An 18,493-nucleotide genomic window follows, 5' to 3' on the forward strand; every position below is an offset into this window, starting at 1 on the left:
TACGTAAATAGCTAAGATATATTCTGACCTTTAGATAGCAGACACTAATTATCCGTAGCGTTAATCAGGATTAGCAATACCCATCACTACGGTACATCACTTCTACGAATACTCTCACACGTCACATACACACTCTCTCTCTCTTCACCTTTACCTCACTTCTTCTCTCTCCTCCCTCTCCCACTCCATCAATACTACCTCTCTCCCTTCTCTCTCCTCTCTCTCTCTCTCCTCCCCTTCCCCCTCTCTTCTCCTCCTCTCTTCCTTCCTTCATCCTCCTCTTTCTTCTTCTTTCCTCTACTTTCCTTTTTCTTCACCCTCTTCCTCTAAACATCAGACCTTTCCTTCATATTCCCTGACCCTCTATAAACTTACGAAAATGTGGTGGGTACCTATCCACCCCCCACCCCCACACCCGTCTCCTGCCAACCCCCCCTCTTCCACACACGCCGTCCCCCCCCCCCCCCCCCATTTTATCATGGGAGGAGTGGTATGAATTTGGGAGGGGAGACTTTCATTTCATGAACACACATTATTTATTTTATTGGAGGTAAAAACAACACAACTATACTGTCTTGCTGTCTTCCTATGTGATGGGTGTACCCTATCATTATACTGTCATGTCACTCATGTCCAATCATACCTACCCTTCTCCATTATAGTACTGTAAAATGTCATGTTCAGTCATATCTAACATTCTCCATTATATACACAGTAAAAGTAAACACAAAGTGGAGTACATTAAGGAAAAAATTGTACCCACGTTGAATTTTACGAATAGCTTTATTTCAGGAAAGGTAAAACTGGAACTTGGCCTAGCGCACTACCGTGCGCTCAGATACACAGTTAGCCCAGTGGTCGCTTGCTTGCCATCCCAAGGTACCGGGTTTGATGTCACTATAAAGTATAAACCAGCATTTGTATTCGTTTTTCTTGTCCATCTGATGAGGGACATATTACCGGGCATGCTACGACACAGACCACACGAGTCTAATGTAGGTATCAGTTGTTTCATTGCTACGGACTAAACACGACGGTAAAATACTCACTTTTTTTTTTTTTTTTTTCAAAAGGAGTGAGCAACAAGTTTTTACTTTTTTTATGTTTGATAGAGGGAACTGTGATTGCAAAGCTCGAAGAAAGCCAGCCGTTTTGAGAACGGACCTCATCTGTTTAGGATACAATCCGCCCCGGGTGGGAATCGAACCCGTGACCTAGCGCTTACAAGGCAGACGCGCTACCCTCCATGCTAACTAGGTTGGCTATCTCTGAGATTAACCGTGATCAACCCGTTACCATGACAACGGAAGTAAACATCAACACACACAAGCTTGAGCTTTCCATTCACGCCTATTCCTCGTGTTACAAATTACGACCGTGGCAGAAAGAGGAAGAAGAAGAAGAAGGACGAGGAAGAAGAAGAAGAGGGAGAAGAATGAAGAGGAAGAGGGGAAAGGAAAAAAAGCCTTGGAAGAAGAAGGGGAAAAGGAAAACTTAGATGAAGAAGAAAGAGGACGCATACCTAGTGAGAGTAGGTATTGTTTATTGCACTATGTTTCTTACTATGTACCTATAACTAGTGAGAGTAGGTATTGTTTATTGTACTGGGAGAAGAAGAAGATGGGAAAAGGAGAAGGGAGAAAGGCCTTGGAAGAAGAAGGTAAACAAAGTAGAAAAAGAAGAAGGTGAAGAAAAGGAGGAAGAAGAAGGTGAAGAAGAAATAACGTGCAAACAAAAGTCGAAGAAAAAGAGGAAGAGGGAGGGAAGGAAGGAAGGAAGAAGAAGAAGAGGAAGAAGAAGAAGAAGAAAAGCGCCTCATTTTAGCGTGTCTAAAATGTCGTTTACTAAACTCAGGTCAGTAGAAACTTGGCCTTTGTACCGTCAGCATAACTTGATAATAGAAAGCAATAACGTCCGAAGTGCAAACAAGTGTTTTTTCCGTGTGTTCCTCTTTTATGGTACGTATGCGTACAAGTAGTGCTTTTGGGACGTTTTCTTTGGAACGTAGGTATTATTATAGGAGTAAGTACCTACTGTTTTTGGGACGTAGGTAATATTGTTTGTGTTTTATTTAGACTGTCTGTTTAGAATAAGATGTGTCATCATCTCATTATGCTAATAATGGAAACACGAAGCACCCACCGTAGGTTTGTACTCTGGCAAAAAAAAAAAAAAAAAAAGCAATTTGCATGTAGGTTTGTAGGTACGAGTATTATAAGTAGTCCTTTTGGATCGTATTCGTGTATTTAGTGCTTTTGGTACGTATGTAGGTATTGTAGGTAATATTTTTTGTGTTTTATTTAGACTGTCTGTTTAGAATAAGATGTGTCATCATCTCATTATGCTGATAATGGAAACACGAAGCACCCACCGTAGGTTTGTACTCTGGCAAAAAAAAAAAAAAAAAAATGCTCTTTTATGCTAATAATGGAAACACGAAGCACCCACCGTAGGTTTGTACTCTGGCAAAAAAAAAAAAAAAAATGCAATTTGCATCTCACAAAAGTTGTGATGATGACGTAATATTACATATGGTCACATGAGTGCCCACATGGTCACCCATCCAGATTAAAACTACTCTCTACGTTGCTTAACTTCAGTGATCTATCGTGGACTGTTTCAACTTGCTATTTCAAGGTCTACTAGCCTGTTGTTTTTTTGTTTGTTTTTTTTTTCTTCTTCTTCTTTTTCTTCTTCTTAACAGCTATGTAGGTAGGTAGGTAAGTGTATCAAACAAAATAAATATTGTTTTGTTTGATACCTACCTACTTTGGATACAAAATTCCTAACTTTGTTTTCTCATGCGATTCTCTCAGACAAAATTTCGTGTCAGACGGTAATTAGAATATTGTTACGTGTACGTGAGCAGAAGTACTTACCCACTTAACAATAGGGAACAATATCTACTTAATAAGTAGGTAGTTATGTATGTTGGATTAGGTTAGGGTTTTTTCCTTATCCTTTTTAAGTATTATAAATCATTAGAACTGTTGGACTTTGAACAGGGAGTAGACCAGCCTGGTCTGGCTGGGAGACTATAACAGGGAGGATACCAGCCTAAAATTTCCCTTACTAATGAAATAGCAAAGGTTGAGCGAAGGGCATCCACTCTTAAAATTTGTGTAGTCAAAACCAAATGGCATGCCAAAGCAATCACCCTAGGGGTGATTTAGATATATCTTGACCCCTTATAGGTATGTCAAAATTTACCCTTAGGTAGGTATTTAGCTATTAGGTATTTAGCTATTATATTAGGTTGGTAGGTTGGTATTTACCTATCTCTTTAGATAGGTATTTAGCTAGGACATTAGGTATGTAGGTAAGTATACACCAGGTAGAGCGTATAGAACAAAATGTTTCTTTTTGACAACCTAATGTCAAAAGAAGGAAAAAAAAAACACACACACAACCTCTCTTCATTTCTCTCTCTCTCTCTCTCTCTCTCTCTCTCTCTCTCTCTCGAAAGGCATCCACTCCTAAAATTTGTGTAGCCAAAACAAAATGGTAGCCAAAAGCAATCACCCTAGGGCTGATTTAGATCTTGACCCCTTATAGGTATGTCAAAATTTACCCTTAGGTAGGTAGGTAGGTAGCTATTACATTAGGTTGGTAGGTTGGTTGGTATTTACCTATCTCTTTTGATAGGTATTTAGCTAGGACATTAGGTAGGTAGGTAAGTATAGATAGGTAGAGCGTAGAAACAAAATGTTTCTTTTTGACAACCTAATGTCAAAAGAAGGAAAAAAAAACACACACACAACCTCTCTTCATGTCTCTCCCTCTCTCTCTCTCTTTCTCTTTCACCTTCTCTCTCTCTCTCACCTTGACACCAACCGAAAATTCCTTGGTAGGTAGGTAATTGCTTGTCAAAAATTCTCGTGGAAAATCAATCAAACTTAGGAGAAAAATGTTGCCATCGAAATAAAAGGAGGCAGGGAAGGGATGGAAGAGAGAGAGAGAGAGTAGGAGAAGGGATTGGAGGGGGAGAGTAGAGGAAGGCGTTGGAGGGGGAGAGTAGAGGAAGGCATTGGAGGGGAGGGTGAGTGGATGAGGAGAGGTCAAAGGGGTTGAGGAGGGGAAGCAAAGAATTGAGGGGAGGAGAGAGAGAGAGTATTACTATCAGAGGGGTAGGACGAAAAGGAAAGGTGGGAAAATATTGCCATCAAAATGAAAGAGGGAGGGTAGGAGGGAGGCTTGAGGGGAGGGGAGAGAATTGGTTGGAGGGGAAGGGTTGAGGGAAAGGAGGGGAGTGTATTACTAATAAACGGCCAGGAGGAATTTTCTAATAGGTATGAAGGGAGGAAGGGGAGGTGATACTATTGAGGTAGAAAGAGGAGAGAGGGATGAGGGATGAAAGTGTTGCTAATAGAGAAATAGGGGAGAAGAGGCGACAGGATAAATGAGAGGGGAAGGGAAGTAGGAAAGAGGGGAGGTAAGAAGGTAGAAAGAGAGGGAGGAAGGGAATAGGGGAGGTAAAGGTGGGGAGAATATTTTTACTATTACAGTCGAAGGCCGCGTCAAAATTTTCTTTTTAGGAGAAAATTATTATTTCTTAGAAGAGAGAAAATAGGAGGTCGACCTCAAAACTCAAGGTTTATTGACCTGACATCCTTAAAAAATGTTTGACAACTTGAATTTAAGCTACTTTACAGAAGTAGGTACGTGTCTAGAAAAGTCTAAATACATAATTGTATGCCAAGCGCAAAAGCTTACGATTATAGTTTTGTGGAAATTTGCTCGTTAGTTTTTGAACCCACATTTTTATTTTACCTGTGTTATTTATTTTATTTTCAGTTGTTCCTCACCATCATGGTCAGTTTCCCAGCTCATACCGTATGATTAATTCCCATGTCTAGAAAAGTCTAAATACACAATTGTATGCCAAGCGCAAAAGCTTACGATTATAGTTTTGTGGAAATTTGCTCGTTAGTTTTTGAACCCATTAACATATTTATTTTACCTGTGTTATTTATTTTATTAAACCAGGTTTTTGGCCCGAAAATCAAGGGGATTTGAAAATTTCTCGTTTATCCAGGTCTCGTTTATCCAGGTTTGACTGTATTTATTTTACCTGTGTTATTTATTTTATTTTCAGTTGTTCCTCACCATCATGGTCAGTTTCCCAGCTCATACCGTATGATTAATTCCCGTGTCTAGAAAAGTCTAAATACATAACTGTATGCCAAGCGCAAAAGCTTACGATTATAGTTTTGTGGAAATTTGCTCGTTAGTTTTTGAACCCATATACATATTTATTTTACCTGTGTTATTTATTTTATTAAACCAGGTTTTTGGCCCGAAAATGAAGGGGATTTGAAAATTTCTAGTTTATCCAGGTTTCTCGTTTATCCAGGTCTCGTTTATCCTTGTGTTTTCGTCCCTTACAGATTATCGAATACCTGTACACTGATCTACAAGTCCCGGACCGCTACGCGCATGCCTCCGAGGTATACCGTAGCTACGGTGACGTCAGATCGGAAAAAAATATTTCATTTTCTTCAGGGCTCAAAAAATCGAAAACTACTTGTCAAAATTAAAAAATAATTTCGCTATATTTTTTTATATTTTATTATCTTTGTGTTAAAGAAAGAAATATGCCTTCTAAAACACGAATTGAGAAAGAAATATGCCTTCTAAAGCACGAATTGAGAGAGAAATCTCCTTGAGACAGCATAGTTCGAGAATTGTGCTTGAGACAGCACTCCCTCGGCCAAACAAAATACAGGGGAAACAAGTAAAATAACCGACAGGAATTGTACGACTTTCAAAACTTGAGACAGCACTCCCTCGGCCAAACAAAATACAGGGGAAACAAGTAAAATAACCGACAGGAATTGTACGACTTTCAAAAGGTGATTTAATTTTTGTTTATTTTATTTTATTTATTTATTTTTTTTTTTTGCGAACAAATCTAAATCAAATATCTTTATTTAAAGGTAGCTCAAGGAGACCCGGTTTTTGGCAACATTGCGGATCGAAGAGAAATCTCCTTGAGACAGCATAATTCGAGAATTGTGCTTTCTAAAGCATTCATTGATAACAGCACAAAACTGAAGAGAATTGAGGATTCTCATGTAAAAGATAATGACTCCCCGATAATTTAATCATAGAGATTAGAAAAAATTAACCGTACATACATGAATCAAAGTGGTGGAGATGCCTTTTGCTCCTTGTTCCCCGATATATTTTCCATAGGAAAAAACCACACGTTAGTAAACCATGCTAATGAAGAGAAGTGTCATCAATGGAACCTTGACCATAGTACCAACCTAGCAGAAAATCAAGAAATTGAGCTGAATATTTTTTCTGCGATGGTCGATGATCTTGGCGATTGTAGAGGGTCAATGATCCACGGCCTATAGTCACCTTTATTTACCTACCTATAAAAGCAGTAATACCTAATGTTTATTCTTTAATCAAAACCAGATGAAACACCTTCTGTCGTCTGGGATCATCGATCAATGGAATTCTAATTTCGCCCGTGTGTTAACGCTTAGTGGGTTAAGCAAAAACATGTAAGGCCAGCCACTCATTATCAGATGAACCTTTTTTTTAAGAGGTTTGACAGAGGTAACTGTAACCGCTATGGTCTTATCGTCCCGAAATCGAAGAGAGAAGGAAGACAGGATAGGAGAAAGCCAGCCGTTCCGAGAACGAACAATCACGTCAGGATAAAATCTGCCCCGGGCGGGAATCGAACCCGCGGACTAGCGCTTACAAGGCAGACGCACTACCAACTAAGCTAACTAGGCTGGCTGATGAACCTTACAGGCGGACTTGATCAAGTCTATGCCTGACCTAACTCGAATGTACGTAACACTCACCCTCTTTCCCTTCCCCTCCTTATCTCTCCTCCCCTTCCCCTCAATACCTCCTCTCCTTCCCCCTTTGTCTCTCCTCCATTCCTCCTCTGTCTCTCCCTGTTTGTTGTCAGTTAGGGTTCAGCCCAGCCTCTCAAAGGCCCCGCCTTGACCACCAAGCAGAATGGGATCATGCCCCTCCCCCCGGCCACATAGGGGCTCACGACCCTACTCCTCGTATAGGGTACCCCGCCCGAATAACGGACCCCATTGCCCGCATCGTGCAAGAAGTGAGAGCAAGACACCAAAGGGGGTTGGATTCGACTGCTTGGATCCCGTCACCGTCCCGCGGGACACGGGACAAACGTCAGGCGTGGTGGGAAAGGAACTCGGGACTGAAGAGAAGATCGTACCACGGCTGGACCTAGACCCGTCCCGTGCGTTAAGTTCGGTACAATGGCTGGACTTATAAGTTCGGTACAATACAGGGTTAAATGTATGTCCTTCAAAATTAGTTCTTCGACAGATCGTTCGTTTGTACGTGATACGCAAAATTTCACTCGATTTTCGTAAATTTCAGGTCTAAACAAGTGAAATTAGCGCAAATATACGTATATCGTACGCACGCAACCATATGTCAAAAGATCAGGTTTGAAGATCATCAAGTTATGAGACTTAAGGTTATGAGATAGAAACACACTATCACATCACGTGAGGGCAATGTGGTGGGATTACCTTGATAATTACTCATGTTTTACTCGTAAAAAAACAATACCTAAAAATTGAATGAAAACTCACAATGATGTTCGATGTAGTTCGAAATGGTCTTAGTTTATAATGGAAAGTAACATGTACAACAAGCCGAGGGGGGTGCTTTCTAAAGCACGAATTGAGAGAGAAATATGCCTTCTAAAGCTTGAATTGAGAAAGAAATATGCCTTCTAAAGCACGAATTGAGAAAGAAACATGCCTTCTAAAGCACGAATTGAGAAAGAAATATGCCTTCAAAAAGACCAAATTTCAAATCAAGAAGTAATTCAATTCAAATAATAATAATAAAAAAAAAATGGTTTCGAGTCATACAATAAAAATTGGATCCATTAGAATCACGGAATCTACCATGGAATGCTTTTCATTTAGACCTTCCCTTTCGGAAGGGCAAAAGAAAACACTTTCCCCTCACAAAGGGAAATAAAATGACTTATGTCCTTCAAAGGAAGGTAACTTCTCCCTCAGAAAGGTGTGGGGAAGTAACTTCAAGCCTAAGGATTCGTATAAGCCTAACCCAACTTTTAGGGCTATTTGCCCGTACACCTAGGCATCCGAGTGGGCTTTTTGTGATCAGAAAGTAACCTTAGGTCTAAGAAAGAGTCTCCAAACTTTTCCTTCCCAAGAAAATGAGATAAGCCGAGTGGGCTTTTTGTGATCAGAAAGTAACCTTAGGTCTAAGAAAGAGTCTCCAAACTTTTCCTTCCCAAGAAAATGAGATAAGACAAATCCCTCTACGACACCACACACGAATTCCTGCCCACACAACTCGAATGTTTGCTCTTCTGACTATGCGACACTTTCACACTGGCACTGCTCGCGCCACCCGTCCCACAACTCACCAGGCTCGCCGTAGCTGCACTCGGACTGGGCGTGTCCAGGAGGGAATGTGTCGACTGGGCCGAGGGGAACCGAAGCTTCTTCGTGTGTTGTCGGGCCGAAGTGGTCATTGTCATTGTAGTATAGCTGGTCATGGCGTACGATTTCAGATGGGATTTGATCAGGTTGGGAAGGGGAAGTTGGTTGATGGCGTAGACCGTCGTGCGAGCCACTATCGCCCGGCAGCATAGCTCTTGTAGTGAGATCACTGAAAACGAGAGGAGATTATATTTATTTTTATTTACATCGACAGACGGGCGGACCAGACCCTACCTGTAAAAAATTACAATTAAAATTTATTTTATTGTCCAGCTAAATAGGTACATCTAAAAAAACCTAGTTATTCTTAATACTAATACCTCTTGAAAGGTCTCAAGACAAAAATCGAGTTCTGAGCAAGACAGGTTTAAAGGTTTTGATTTCCATTGAAAAGTAAAGGAAGAATTTTCTTATTATTATTATTATTAATTATTATTATTATTATTATTCAGTACTGTATTATTATTAGTGGAGAGGATTACTTAGGACAGGAGAAAGAGGGGGGGGGGAAATTAACTGGTTTCTATGACTTTGCCATACCTAGGTACTTTAAAATTAAAATTAATTAATGGTTTCCTGCCAACTTCAGTCAACTATAAAAGGACAAGTAAAAGATACAGCAAAACAATATTGAAAGTAAGTAAGTAGGTGCTTACCTTTATTTGATCTCCACAACCTTTCCATGCCATTCCTCTGCAGAGCTCTCCTTGACAGCTCAGTGAAAGACTCAAAATTAATTAATGGTTTCCTGCCAACTTTAGTCAACTATAAAAGGACAAGTAAAAGATACAGCAAAACAATATTGAAAGTAAGTAAGTAGTAAGTAGGTGCTTACCTTTATTTGATCTCCACAACCTTTCCATGCCATTCCTCTGCAGAGCTCTCCTTGACAGCTCAGTGAAAGACTCTCTAATATTAAAATCACAAAGTGGACTGACTTCAAAAAATGCCATTTGATTTTTGATTGCGTACATTTCGGCTTCCCTTGTAGTGACAGTTCTATTGAAAGCCAAATGTAATCTATTGCCTACGAGAACTTTTGGAACCCCTGGTGCATGCTGGAAAGAGACGGAATTTGTTTTATTATTACTTAGATTTAAATAGGTATTTTTTATTAGGTGCTTTAATAACATAAATATGTTTTCTGAATGTTGTTTGTGCCATGAGCTAAGTATAAATAGGTATTTAAAAAGAATAGGCATTATTTCCCATACATTAATCAACTATTCAAGGCTCCTTTCCTGAAAGCAAATGTACAACTTTACATTTCAGTTGCACTGAGATCAGCTCTGTTCACAAATACCTACAACATACTTACCTATAGGTAAATAAAAAAAAAAAAAAAAAAAAAAAGGAAAGAGACAGAATTTGTTTTATTATTAGATTTAAATAGGTATTTTTTATTAGGTGCTTTAATAACATAAATATGTTTTTTGAATGTCGTTTGTGCCATGAGCTATAAATATTTAAAAAGAATAGGTAGACAAGGCATTATTTCCCATACATCATACATTAATCAACTATTCAGGGCTCCTTTCCTGAAAGCAAATGTACAACTTTACATTTCAGTTGCACTGAGATCAGCTTTTTTCAAAAATACCTACAACAACATACCTATAAATAAATAAAAAAAAAATCATCATCTCTTACCTCTTCAACTTCCTTCAGCCACCTGTCAATGCCGTCAAAAGACCATTTGTTGGTGATATCATACACGAGTAAAATTCCTTGTGCTCCTCGGGAATAGGATCGGATAATTGTACAAAACCTCCCCTGGCCTGATGTGTCCCATAGCTGTAATTTGACTCGCTTGCCATCAAGCAATATGGTGGTGGTTTTGTAAGCTGAAAATCATATAAATTGAACATAACTCTTATTTGTCAAATATTTTTGATTCTTGGACAAGAGGAACAGATAATATAATGTTTTTGGTGACTTTTGATTAGAAATAAAAAAAATCATTTTTTGTTTAAAAAAAGAAATTCAAAAAGGATATTTTTGATCTTATTTTGTAGCTATGACTTTAGTAATACAGTTGGTATAATGTTTTTGGTGACTTTTGATTAGAAATAAAAAAAAATCATTTTTTGTTTAAAAAAAGAAATTCAAAAAGGATATTTTTGATCTTATTTTGTAGCTATGACTTTAGTAATACAGTTGGTAATGGTAAAATATAGAAAAAACTTCATCCAGCTCTAGCTAGGCTTGTTAGGGTCGACTGTTCTCCCTGTTTATAATCCCACAGGCTGATCTGGGATTACTCTTTCTACTAAAGTCCTCACCCATTTGATAAGCCCAATATAGCTGTTCTTTCATAGCTTTTTATCACTACAAAATAGGTGAATAAAGGTAGGCATTCATCACCACAGATTTCTAAGTGGTAGGTACTTGTTCAGAAGTCATGTCAATGGAAAGTTGCAACAAAAAGGAGCTATTACAAATGAGACCAGTGTTATTATGAGGTTAGGTTAAACACAAAAAGGAGTTTTCTTTTTCATTGTCGTGGCTTCTGAATAATTACCTTCAAAGTTGAGGTAGGCATTCATCACCACCGATTTCTAAGAGGTAGGTACCTACTTGTTCAGAAGTCATGTCAATGGAAAGTTGCAACAAAAAGGAGCTATCACAAATGAGCAGTGACCAGTGTTATTATGAGGTTAGGTTAAACACAAAAAGGAGTTTTCTTTTTCATTGTCGTGGCTTCTGAATAATTACCTTCAAAGTTGAAAACCTAACATGTCATCATACTTACCACTGCCACTGCAGAACGGGGACTCCGACGAGCCGTCTACAAAAACGGCGGAATTTTTTTTCCAAGTTCAGTCTAAAAACAACTAACAGTCAGACATTTCGAGAGAAAGTGCTAAAACATAAAAACAGACCATAAGAAAAATGAATTTTGAATTCACAGGGAGAGAAAGAAAGGGATTTTTTAAACAAAATTTTCGTATACACAAACTAAAATTTAACGAAGTTCTTAATGGGTGGTGGGATTGGGATGTCAAAAATCTAGGCTTTTCGTCGCGTTACCTAACCAAAATATAGGGTTTTCGTCGCGTTACCTAACCAAAATCTAGGCTTTTCGTCGGGTTACCTAACCAAAATATAGGCTTTTCGTCGGGTTACCTAACCCAAATCTAGGATTTTTGTCGGTTTACCTAACCAAAATCTAGGGAACCTACTTTCTAAGTACAACCTAAAACACTAAGTACAAGCATACCTTAAAAAAGTATTAATTGATTTTCAAGTTGAAATATCTGAGACCAAAATTTGTCACACTCTAAGGATGTCATAAAATACCTACTTACCTACGTACAAAAAAATCATCATCATTGTTGTTGCGTCTTCGTAGCCGAAGGTTGCTCAGATTCTTCTAATGACATTCCTCCATTCTTCTCTATTTTCTGCCCGAGCCGTCTTCTAACCCGCTGAGAATTTCCTGTTTCCCCACATCACTATCACCAACCAGAAGGAATTTCAACAGATAATCATACTGCTTCTGTGTTGCCACTACTGGTTTGGTCTCCATAAGCCAAGCTGTCAATTCCAGTTTGTACCTGATAAGTAAGGAGCGGTGTTAACACTACACTATGATCGATTGGCTTTTTACTTTCCTTACCCTATAATGAGAAAAGTTATGTACACATTTGGTCAAAGGTTTTTGTCCACTTGGTGCGGTTTTCAGATGTTTGAGCCGTCTTCTAACCCGCTGAGAATCTCCTGTTTCCCCACATCACTGTCACCAACCAGAAGGAATTTCAACAGATAATCATACTGCTTCTGTGTTGCCACTACTGGTTTGGTCTCCATAAGCCAAGCTGTCAATTTAAAAAGCTTACTTGAATTTCCTTTTCATAATCAGTAGTACATCTGTTGAGCTGCGGAGGGTACTAATGTGCAATATTGAAAGTGGTGTCAGTGATTCACTCACAATACGACCGCAGGCTGTATTGTTTTAAAACGCAAGAACTGTCCAAAACTGGAATTTAAATACCTAGAAAACTGAATTAAATCAATTGATTAAAAGATTTTAAATTAGTTTTGGAAAAGAAATTAGAAGTTGAATCGCAGCGCAGAAAACACAAATAATGTGCAATATTGAAAGTGGTGTCAGTGATTCACTCACGCAAGAACTGTCCAAAACTGGAGTTTTAATACCTAGAAAAACTGAATTAAATGATTAAATCAATTGATTAAAAGATTTTAAATTAGTTTTGGAAAAGAAAATAAATTAGAAGTTGAATCGCAGAAAACACAAAAACGCAAAATCGCAAATGACAAAAAGAAAATTTTGTAAATAAACAGAGGACGTGCGGTTGGTATTTTTTCAGGTTTTGAAGGCGTTTTCTATTTCACGGAGGTAAACTTGAGATGGACTTGAAATTTCCTGAGCTTTCAAAAGTCCTTTGAAATGTTTTTAGTGCAATATTGAAAGTGGTGTCAGTGATTCACTCACAATACGACCGCAGGTTGTATTGTTTTAAAACGCAAGAACTGTCCAAAACTGGAATTTAAATACCTAGAAAAACTGAATTAAATCAATTGATTAAAAGATTTTAAATTAGTTTTGGAAAAGAAATTAGAAGTTGAATCGCAGCGCAGAAAACACAAAAACGCAAATGCCAAAAAGAAAATTTTGTAAATAAACAGAGGACGTGCGGTTGGTATTTTTTCAGTTTTTGAAGGCGTTTTCTATTTCACGGAGGTAAACTTGAGATGGACTTGAAATTTCCTGAGCTTTCAAAAGTCCTTTGAAATGTTTTATTTCAATTTTATCGTCGTTGTAAGTAAGGATCGGAGATTCGAGGTCGATCAATGTCAGAAAATAAAAAAAAATACCTTATTTAACGCATTTTCGTTCTGGAAGAAATGAACTTTCTTTTAGAAACGCCGTGAAATACATTTTGAATGCAATCCTTGGTACAATATGCATCTCCCCTAAAATCCGTTAGAGCTCGCTAGTAGCGTTTGTACAGCGTTGCCAGATGTACTTGGTGGATTGTGCGATAATACAGTTTGTACAGTAAATTAGTACGATATACGATAGTTCAATTTTTCGTTAGTTTGTACGGATTTAGTAGGCATGGCCGTGGCCGCATGGCATGTTCAGAATTTTTTCGCCTGAACTCTGACAACTTCGTACAAAGTGCAAACTTTCCCACTTACATTGCCTACAAGGACATTTTGTGTCGTTCGGGGGAAAAAAAAATATAGGTATGAAACTGGGCTGGGATTTACCAACTCTAAATTCTAACGCCTTTAGCCAGCCTGGTTAGCTTGGTTGGTAGCGCGTCTGCCTTCCGCCCGGGGCAGATTTTATCCTGAAGGGATGAGGTTCGTTCTCAGAGCGGCTGAGTTTCTCCTATTCTGTCCTTCTCTCGATTTCGAGACGATAAGATCTTAGCAGTTACAGTTCCCTCTATCAAACCTCTTAAACGAAAGAAAGAAAAAAAAAATCTGACGACCGGTGAGAAATCCATGACAATGGATCAATGGATGATGGATGTTCACAGCACAGGTGGATGAGAGATGTACGGTAATAGCATACTTATCGTGCGGTAATCTAGTGATGTCCTGTTGGCAACCATGTACCCTTTCCTCCCCGGCCGTCCACAAATGACAAATCCCAGCTGAGTTTTCCTTTTTCCTTCATCTCTTTCTCTTCTAGTTCTTGGTTCTTGCATCTCGGGATCCTGTGAAATTAAATTAATTAAAATACCTACTTAATTAATAAAAATAAAACTGCAGAGATTTCCAATTCCTGTACAGAAATTCAGTATCTTTGTGTAATTTACCAGTATGACAGTGTCCCCTAGTTAATTAAAATGTATCCTTTTTGTGTCTAGCCCCCCAAGTTGTAGTTCAGAACAATGAAACAACAAAACTAACAAATTGCATTAATTTAATTTTTATTAGATCATTCCTTGTAGATTTAGGTTTTTTTGTGTGTGTGTTTTTTGTGATTCAAGGAAATTATGTTTGGTGCTTTTTTGATTAAAAATGTCCTGTTTCTCAGCATTTTGATACCGTTATTGAGAGTGGTAAGTTTTGATTTCACTGGTTCTTAGTTCTTTTCTTCTTTTGTTGATGTTCAGTGGTTTGATTCCTGGAGAAAGACCTCAGGTTTGAATGAACATTGCTTGACTTTTTTTTGTCATCTTTTGGGTTGTTTCATCTCTTTGTTTTTGTAGTCATAAAAGGTGAATTTCTACGTAAAAAGTCCTCAAAAATCCAAATCTGAAGTCAAAACAGCGAAAAATTATTTTACCTACGACGTTGAAAATTCAATTTTTAGACAGTGCTGTAATGCTTGGGCTGGGATTTACCAACTCTAAATTCTAACGCCTTTAGCCAGCCTGGTTAGCTTGGTTGGTAGCGCGTCTGCCTTGAAAGCGCTATTTAGCGAGTTTGATTCCCGCCCGGGGCAGATTTTATCCTGAAGGGATGAGGTTCGTTCTCGGAGCGGCTGAATTTCTCCTATTCTGTCCTTCTTTCGATTTCGAGACGATAAGATCTTAGCAGTTACAGCTCCCTCTATTAAAACCTCTTAAGCGAAAGAAAGAAAGAAAGAAAAAATCATGACAATGGATGATGGATGTTCATTGTTCACAGCACAGCCTATTTAGCGAGTTTGATTCTTTGATTCCCGCCCGGCCCGGGGCAGATTTTATCCTAAAGGGATGAGGTTCGTTCTCGGAGCGGCTGGATTTCCCCTATTCTGTCCTTCTCTCGCTTTCGGGACGATAAGATCTTAGCAGTTACAGTTCCCTCTATCAAACCTCTTAAACGAAAGAAAGAAAAAAAAATCTGACGACCGGATCGAAGGCTTGTGAGAAATCCATGACAATGGATCATTGGATCAATGGATGATGGATGTACGGTAATAGCATACTTATCGTGCGGTAATCTAGTGATGTCCTGTTGGCAACCATGTACCCTTTCCTCGACGGCCGTCCACAAATCCCAGCTGAGTTTTCCTTTTTCCTTCATCTCTTTCTCTTCTAGTTCTGGATCTGGTTCTTGCATCTCGGGATCCTGTGAAATTAAATTAATTAAAATACCTACTTAATTAATAAAAATAAAACTCCAGAGATTTCCAATTCCTGTACAGAATTCAGTATCTTTGCGTAATTTACCAGTATGACAGTTGTCCCCTAGTTAATTAAAATGTATCCTTTTTGTGTCTAGCCCCCCAAGTTGTAGTTCAGAACAATGAAATAACAAAACTAACAAATTGCATTTAATTTTTATTAGATCATTCCTTGTAGATTTAGGTTTTTTGTGTGTGTGTTTTTTGTGATTCAAGAAAATTATGTTTGGTGCTTTTTTGATTAAAAATGTCCTGTTTCTCAGCATTTTGATACCGTTCATTGAGAGTGGTAAGTTTTGATTTCACTGGTTCTTAGTTCTTTGTTGATGTTCAGTGGTTTGATTCCTGGACAAACATCCTGGAGAAAGACCTCAGGTTTGAATGAACATTGCTTGACTTTTTTTTGTCATCTTTTGGGTTGTTTCATCTCTTTGTTTTTGTAGTAAGTAATCAGGGCCAAATTGGGGGGGGTGAGGGGGACTGAGTCCAGGATGGTAAGAAGGTCTGGAGTTGGTGGACGTTGTGAGGTGACCCACCGCACCTGGGACATCAATCAGGCACAGATGGGTCTATTCTGGCCATGTAGTGTTGCAGTAATTTGTACCAGCCGGATCTGAGTTGGGCAAGGGTGGCTCGGGTCAATCTTGAGAGCAACACCTCAGCACTGTTGATGTCTGGGATCAAATTGGTACCGAGAGCATGGTGGGGCATGGAACCCTCCATTTCATCATTCATGATAATGGTGTGTATTGTGTAATAATAGAAATGTGTGGTGGTGGTGGTGTTGTTGTGATTGAAACTGTCGTGGGATGTGTGAGGATGGGTTGTCTCATAGTGTTTGGATGTGTAGTATTCAAATGTATAGTTCTACGGGTGGGAAGAGAGAGGCTTGGACCTAGAGAGTGAAAGGGTAAATAGCACTGTACCTAATTGGTTATCTAGCTTACTAAACCTCAAGCCAAGTTATCCATCAACTTTCAAACTGAAAATATGGCTTCACCAATAGGTATACAAACTTACTGAAAGTTCTCAAGTTCAGTTGTGTTAAACACACAATATTTTGTTGGTCAGGAAAGGTTGTGATTGTGTGAACTTTGTTTAAAAGGGTGAGAAAGTAAGATCATTTTTAAGATATTCTTTAAAAGCATAATTAAGTATGTCACATTTTTATTTTTCTTTGTTTTTGTCAGTATTATTATACCCTTAATCAAGCAATTACCCACTAAGTAAGCACTTAGCTTGTGCAAAGTAGAGGTAGGAAAACAGTTTCTCTTTAGAAATGAGGCCTCAGAATGGGATTCAATTTAAACTTTAACCTGTGACCTACAACCTAGGTACATAGAGTTAGGTGTTTATGTACCTACATCACTATTAAAATAAATAAATAAATAAACCTTTATTTGGTGGTCATTTTAGGCACAATACATACTTAAAAGTTTAGAAATACATACAAAAGTAATAAGTAATCCTATACCTATAAATATAACCATCATACATGAAGTATTTGTAAGTTCTGCCCATTTGAAAATATGCCCAAACTCAAGGCCAAGACCCCAATTCAGCAACTGCTGAGGTATAATCACTATTACTTACATAAATTGGTAGGTTACCTAGGAACATGGGTATGTTTTGTCTAAGTAAGTATAAGTAGGTAGGTAATGTTAGTATCAAGGTGTTTCATTATCATGTAGGTACAAGCTATACATGTAGTAAAGTACCTACCTACAGTGTTTATCTAAACCACCATAACATTTCATTTAATACATATCTGATATGAGTGTATAAATAAACATTGGGTAAGTACCTATAAACACATATCAATAATAAACATGACATAATTACCTATTACCTAACTTAGACTAGTGATTCCCAAACCAGGTTTTCAAGGGAGCTCTAATTTTCCCTAGACCAAACAATCAGATGGACAAATTGAGTGCAGAATCTTTTGGACTTGAAACTCATTTTGTACAAACAATACTTACTTAGAGAGAAGCAACCAATAACAATTTATTGATGAGCTGCCCAAAGTTTGGGTTTGCCAAATAACACAGCATACTACTCAAACAGAATTGTTACATTAAAATCAGATTAAAATTATTAAAGCTAAGTAACTAGGTACCTAGGTACATAAAAATAAATACCTAAGTAAAAATCTATTGATAGAGGCTTGGTAGGTGAGATGTCATATTATTGAGACTCTTGGGTAAGTAGCTATAATAAATTAGTCACAGATCACCTTGATCGTAAATTATTCAGTAATCATAACTGAGTTATCATTTTATCGATGATAATTGGTACAGTCGTTATGAAGGAAATCTTGATTGCCAATTAAATCACCGAGGTTTCCATAATTAAAATAACTGAGGTGCCTACAGCATGGTCAAAATAGGTAGGTATAGGTATCATGGTACCTACTGATCTATTAGGCTAGGTCTCAAGTAGAAAGAAATTCTATTGAGGTAGGTACTTAAGTAATTAAGTACCTACCTATTTATCTCTGGGTAGGCTCTCTAGCTCTACTTACCAAGAGGCCAGATGGACAACTTTTGCTTTAGGTATAGTTTGTAAGGTTGGATATAAATAAGCACTTAATTAATTACCTACCTATTTGTTTGTTTTCCACACATGGCCTTGAATTGTGATGCTGTGTGTAAATAAATAAAATGTGAAATTAGCCAGAAAAATTCAATGCATTTGATTATCACTGTTATCAGTGTCATGAACAAAATTGAATTAAAGTCCCCTTTTGAGGTCTTTCTTTTGTGTGATTTCTACAGTACCTACTTTGAACTCCCTGCTAAATATTCATCTTCACTACCATGTGTATTCACAATTCACATACCTACTTATGTATTAGCATTATTTATTGTAAAAACAGGGACGAGGAGAGGAGGAGAATACATAAATAAGTAAATAA

At 38.0% G+C, this 18,493-nt stretch overlaps 1 protein-coding gene across 5 annotated transcripts; it reads right to left on the minus strand.

Moving 5' to 3' along the window:
* Nucleotides 1-7,893: 7,893 nt before the first annotated feature.
* LOC103508393 (ras-related protein Rab-40C) lies at nucleotides 7,894-12,566 on the minus strand. 5 transcript variants are annotated; one of them, XR_003391272.1, is made up of 6 exons: nucleotides 11,906-12,026; nucleotides 11,239-11,276; nucleotides 10,137-10,330; nucleotides 9,322-9,544; nucleotides 8,229-8,655; nucleotides 7,894-8,142 (listed from the first exon to the last, which is right to left on the minus strand). XR_003391272.1 is itself a non-coding variant. In XM_008472935.3 (6 exons), the coding sequence occupies exons 1-5, from the start codon at nucleotides 12,013-12,015 to the stop codon at nucleotides 8,303-8,305; spliced, it is 918 nt and encodes a 305-aa protein (XP_008471157.1). In that variant the 5' UTR covers nucleotides 12,016-12,026; the 3' UTR covers nucleotides 7,894-8,202; nucleotides 8,288-8,302. The 5 variants fall into 5 exon arrangements, 4 of the variants coding, with proteins under 4 accessions (XP_008471157.1, XP_026678811.1, XP_026678812.1 ...); XM_008472935.3 differs by having other exon boundaries at nucleotides 7,894-8,202; nucleotides 8,288-8,655; XM_026823010.1 differs by lacking the exon at nucleotides 7,894-8,142 and adding an exon at nucleotides 12,234-12,566 and having other exon boundaries at nucleotides 8,208-8,655; nucleotides 11,906-11,952.
* Nucleotides 12,567-18,493: the final 5,927 nt, after the last annotated feature.

This window comes from Diaphorina citri, unplaced genomic scaffold (genome assembly GCF_000475195.1).
Source record: "Diaphorina citri unplaced genomic scaffold, Diaci psyllid genome assembly version 1.1 scaffold394, whole genome shotgun sequence".
Lineage (NCBI taxonomy): Eukaryota > Metazoa > Arthropoda > Insecta > Hemiptera > Psyllidae > Diaphorina > Diaphorina citri.

What these genes read in the sequence shown, in the direction of transcription:
- LOC103508393 (XM_008472935.3), bottom strand. Translation starts at nt 12,015, where the DNA reads ATGGAGACCAAACCAGTAGTGGCAACACAGAAGCAGTATGATTATCTG. An exon ending in GAAATTCTCAGCGGGTTAGA is followed by an intron (nt 11,277 to 11,905) that starts AGACGGCTCGGG and finishes CGCCGTTTTTGT; the next exon opens with AGACGGCTCGTCGGAGTCCC. An exon ending in GGCTGAAGGAAGTTGAAGAG is followed by an intron (nt 9,545 to 10,136) that starts GTAAGAGATGAT and finishes GTCTCTTTCCAG; the next exon opens with CATGCACCAGGGGTTCCAAA.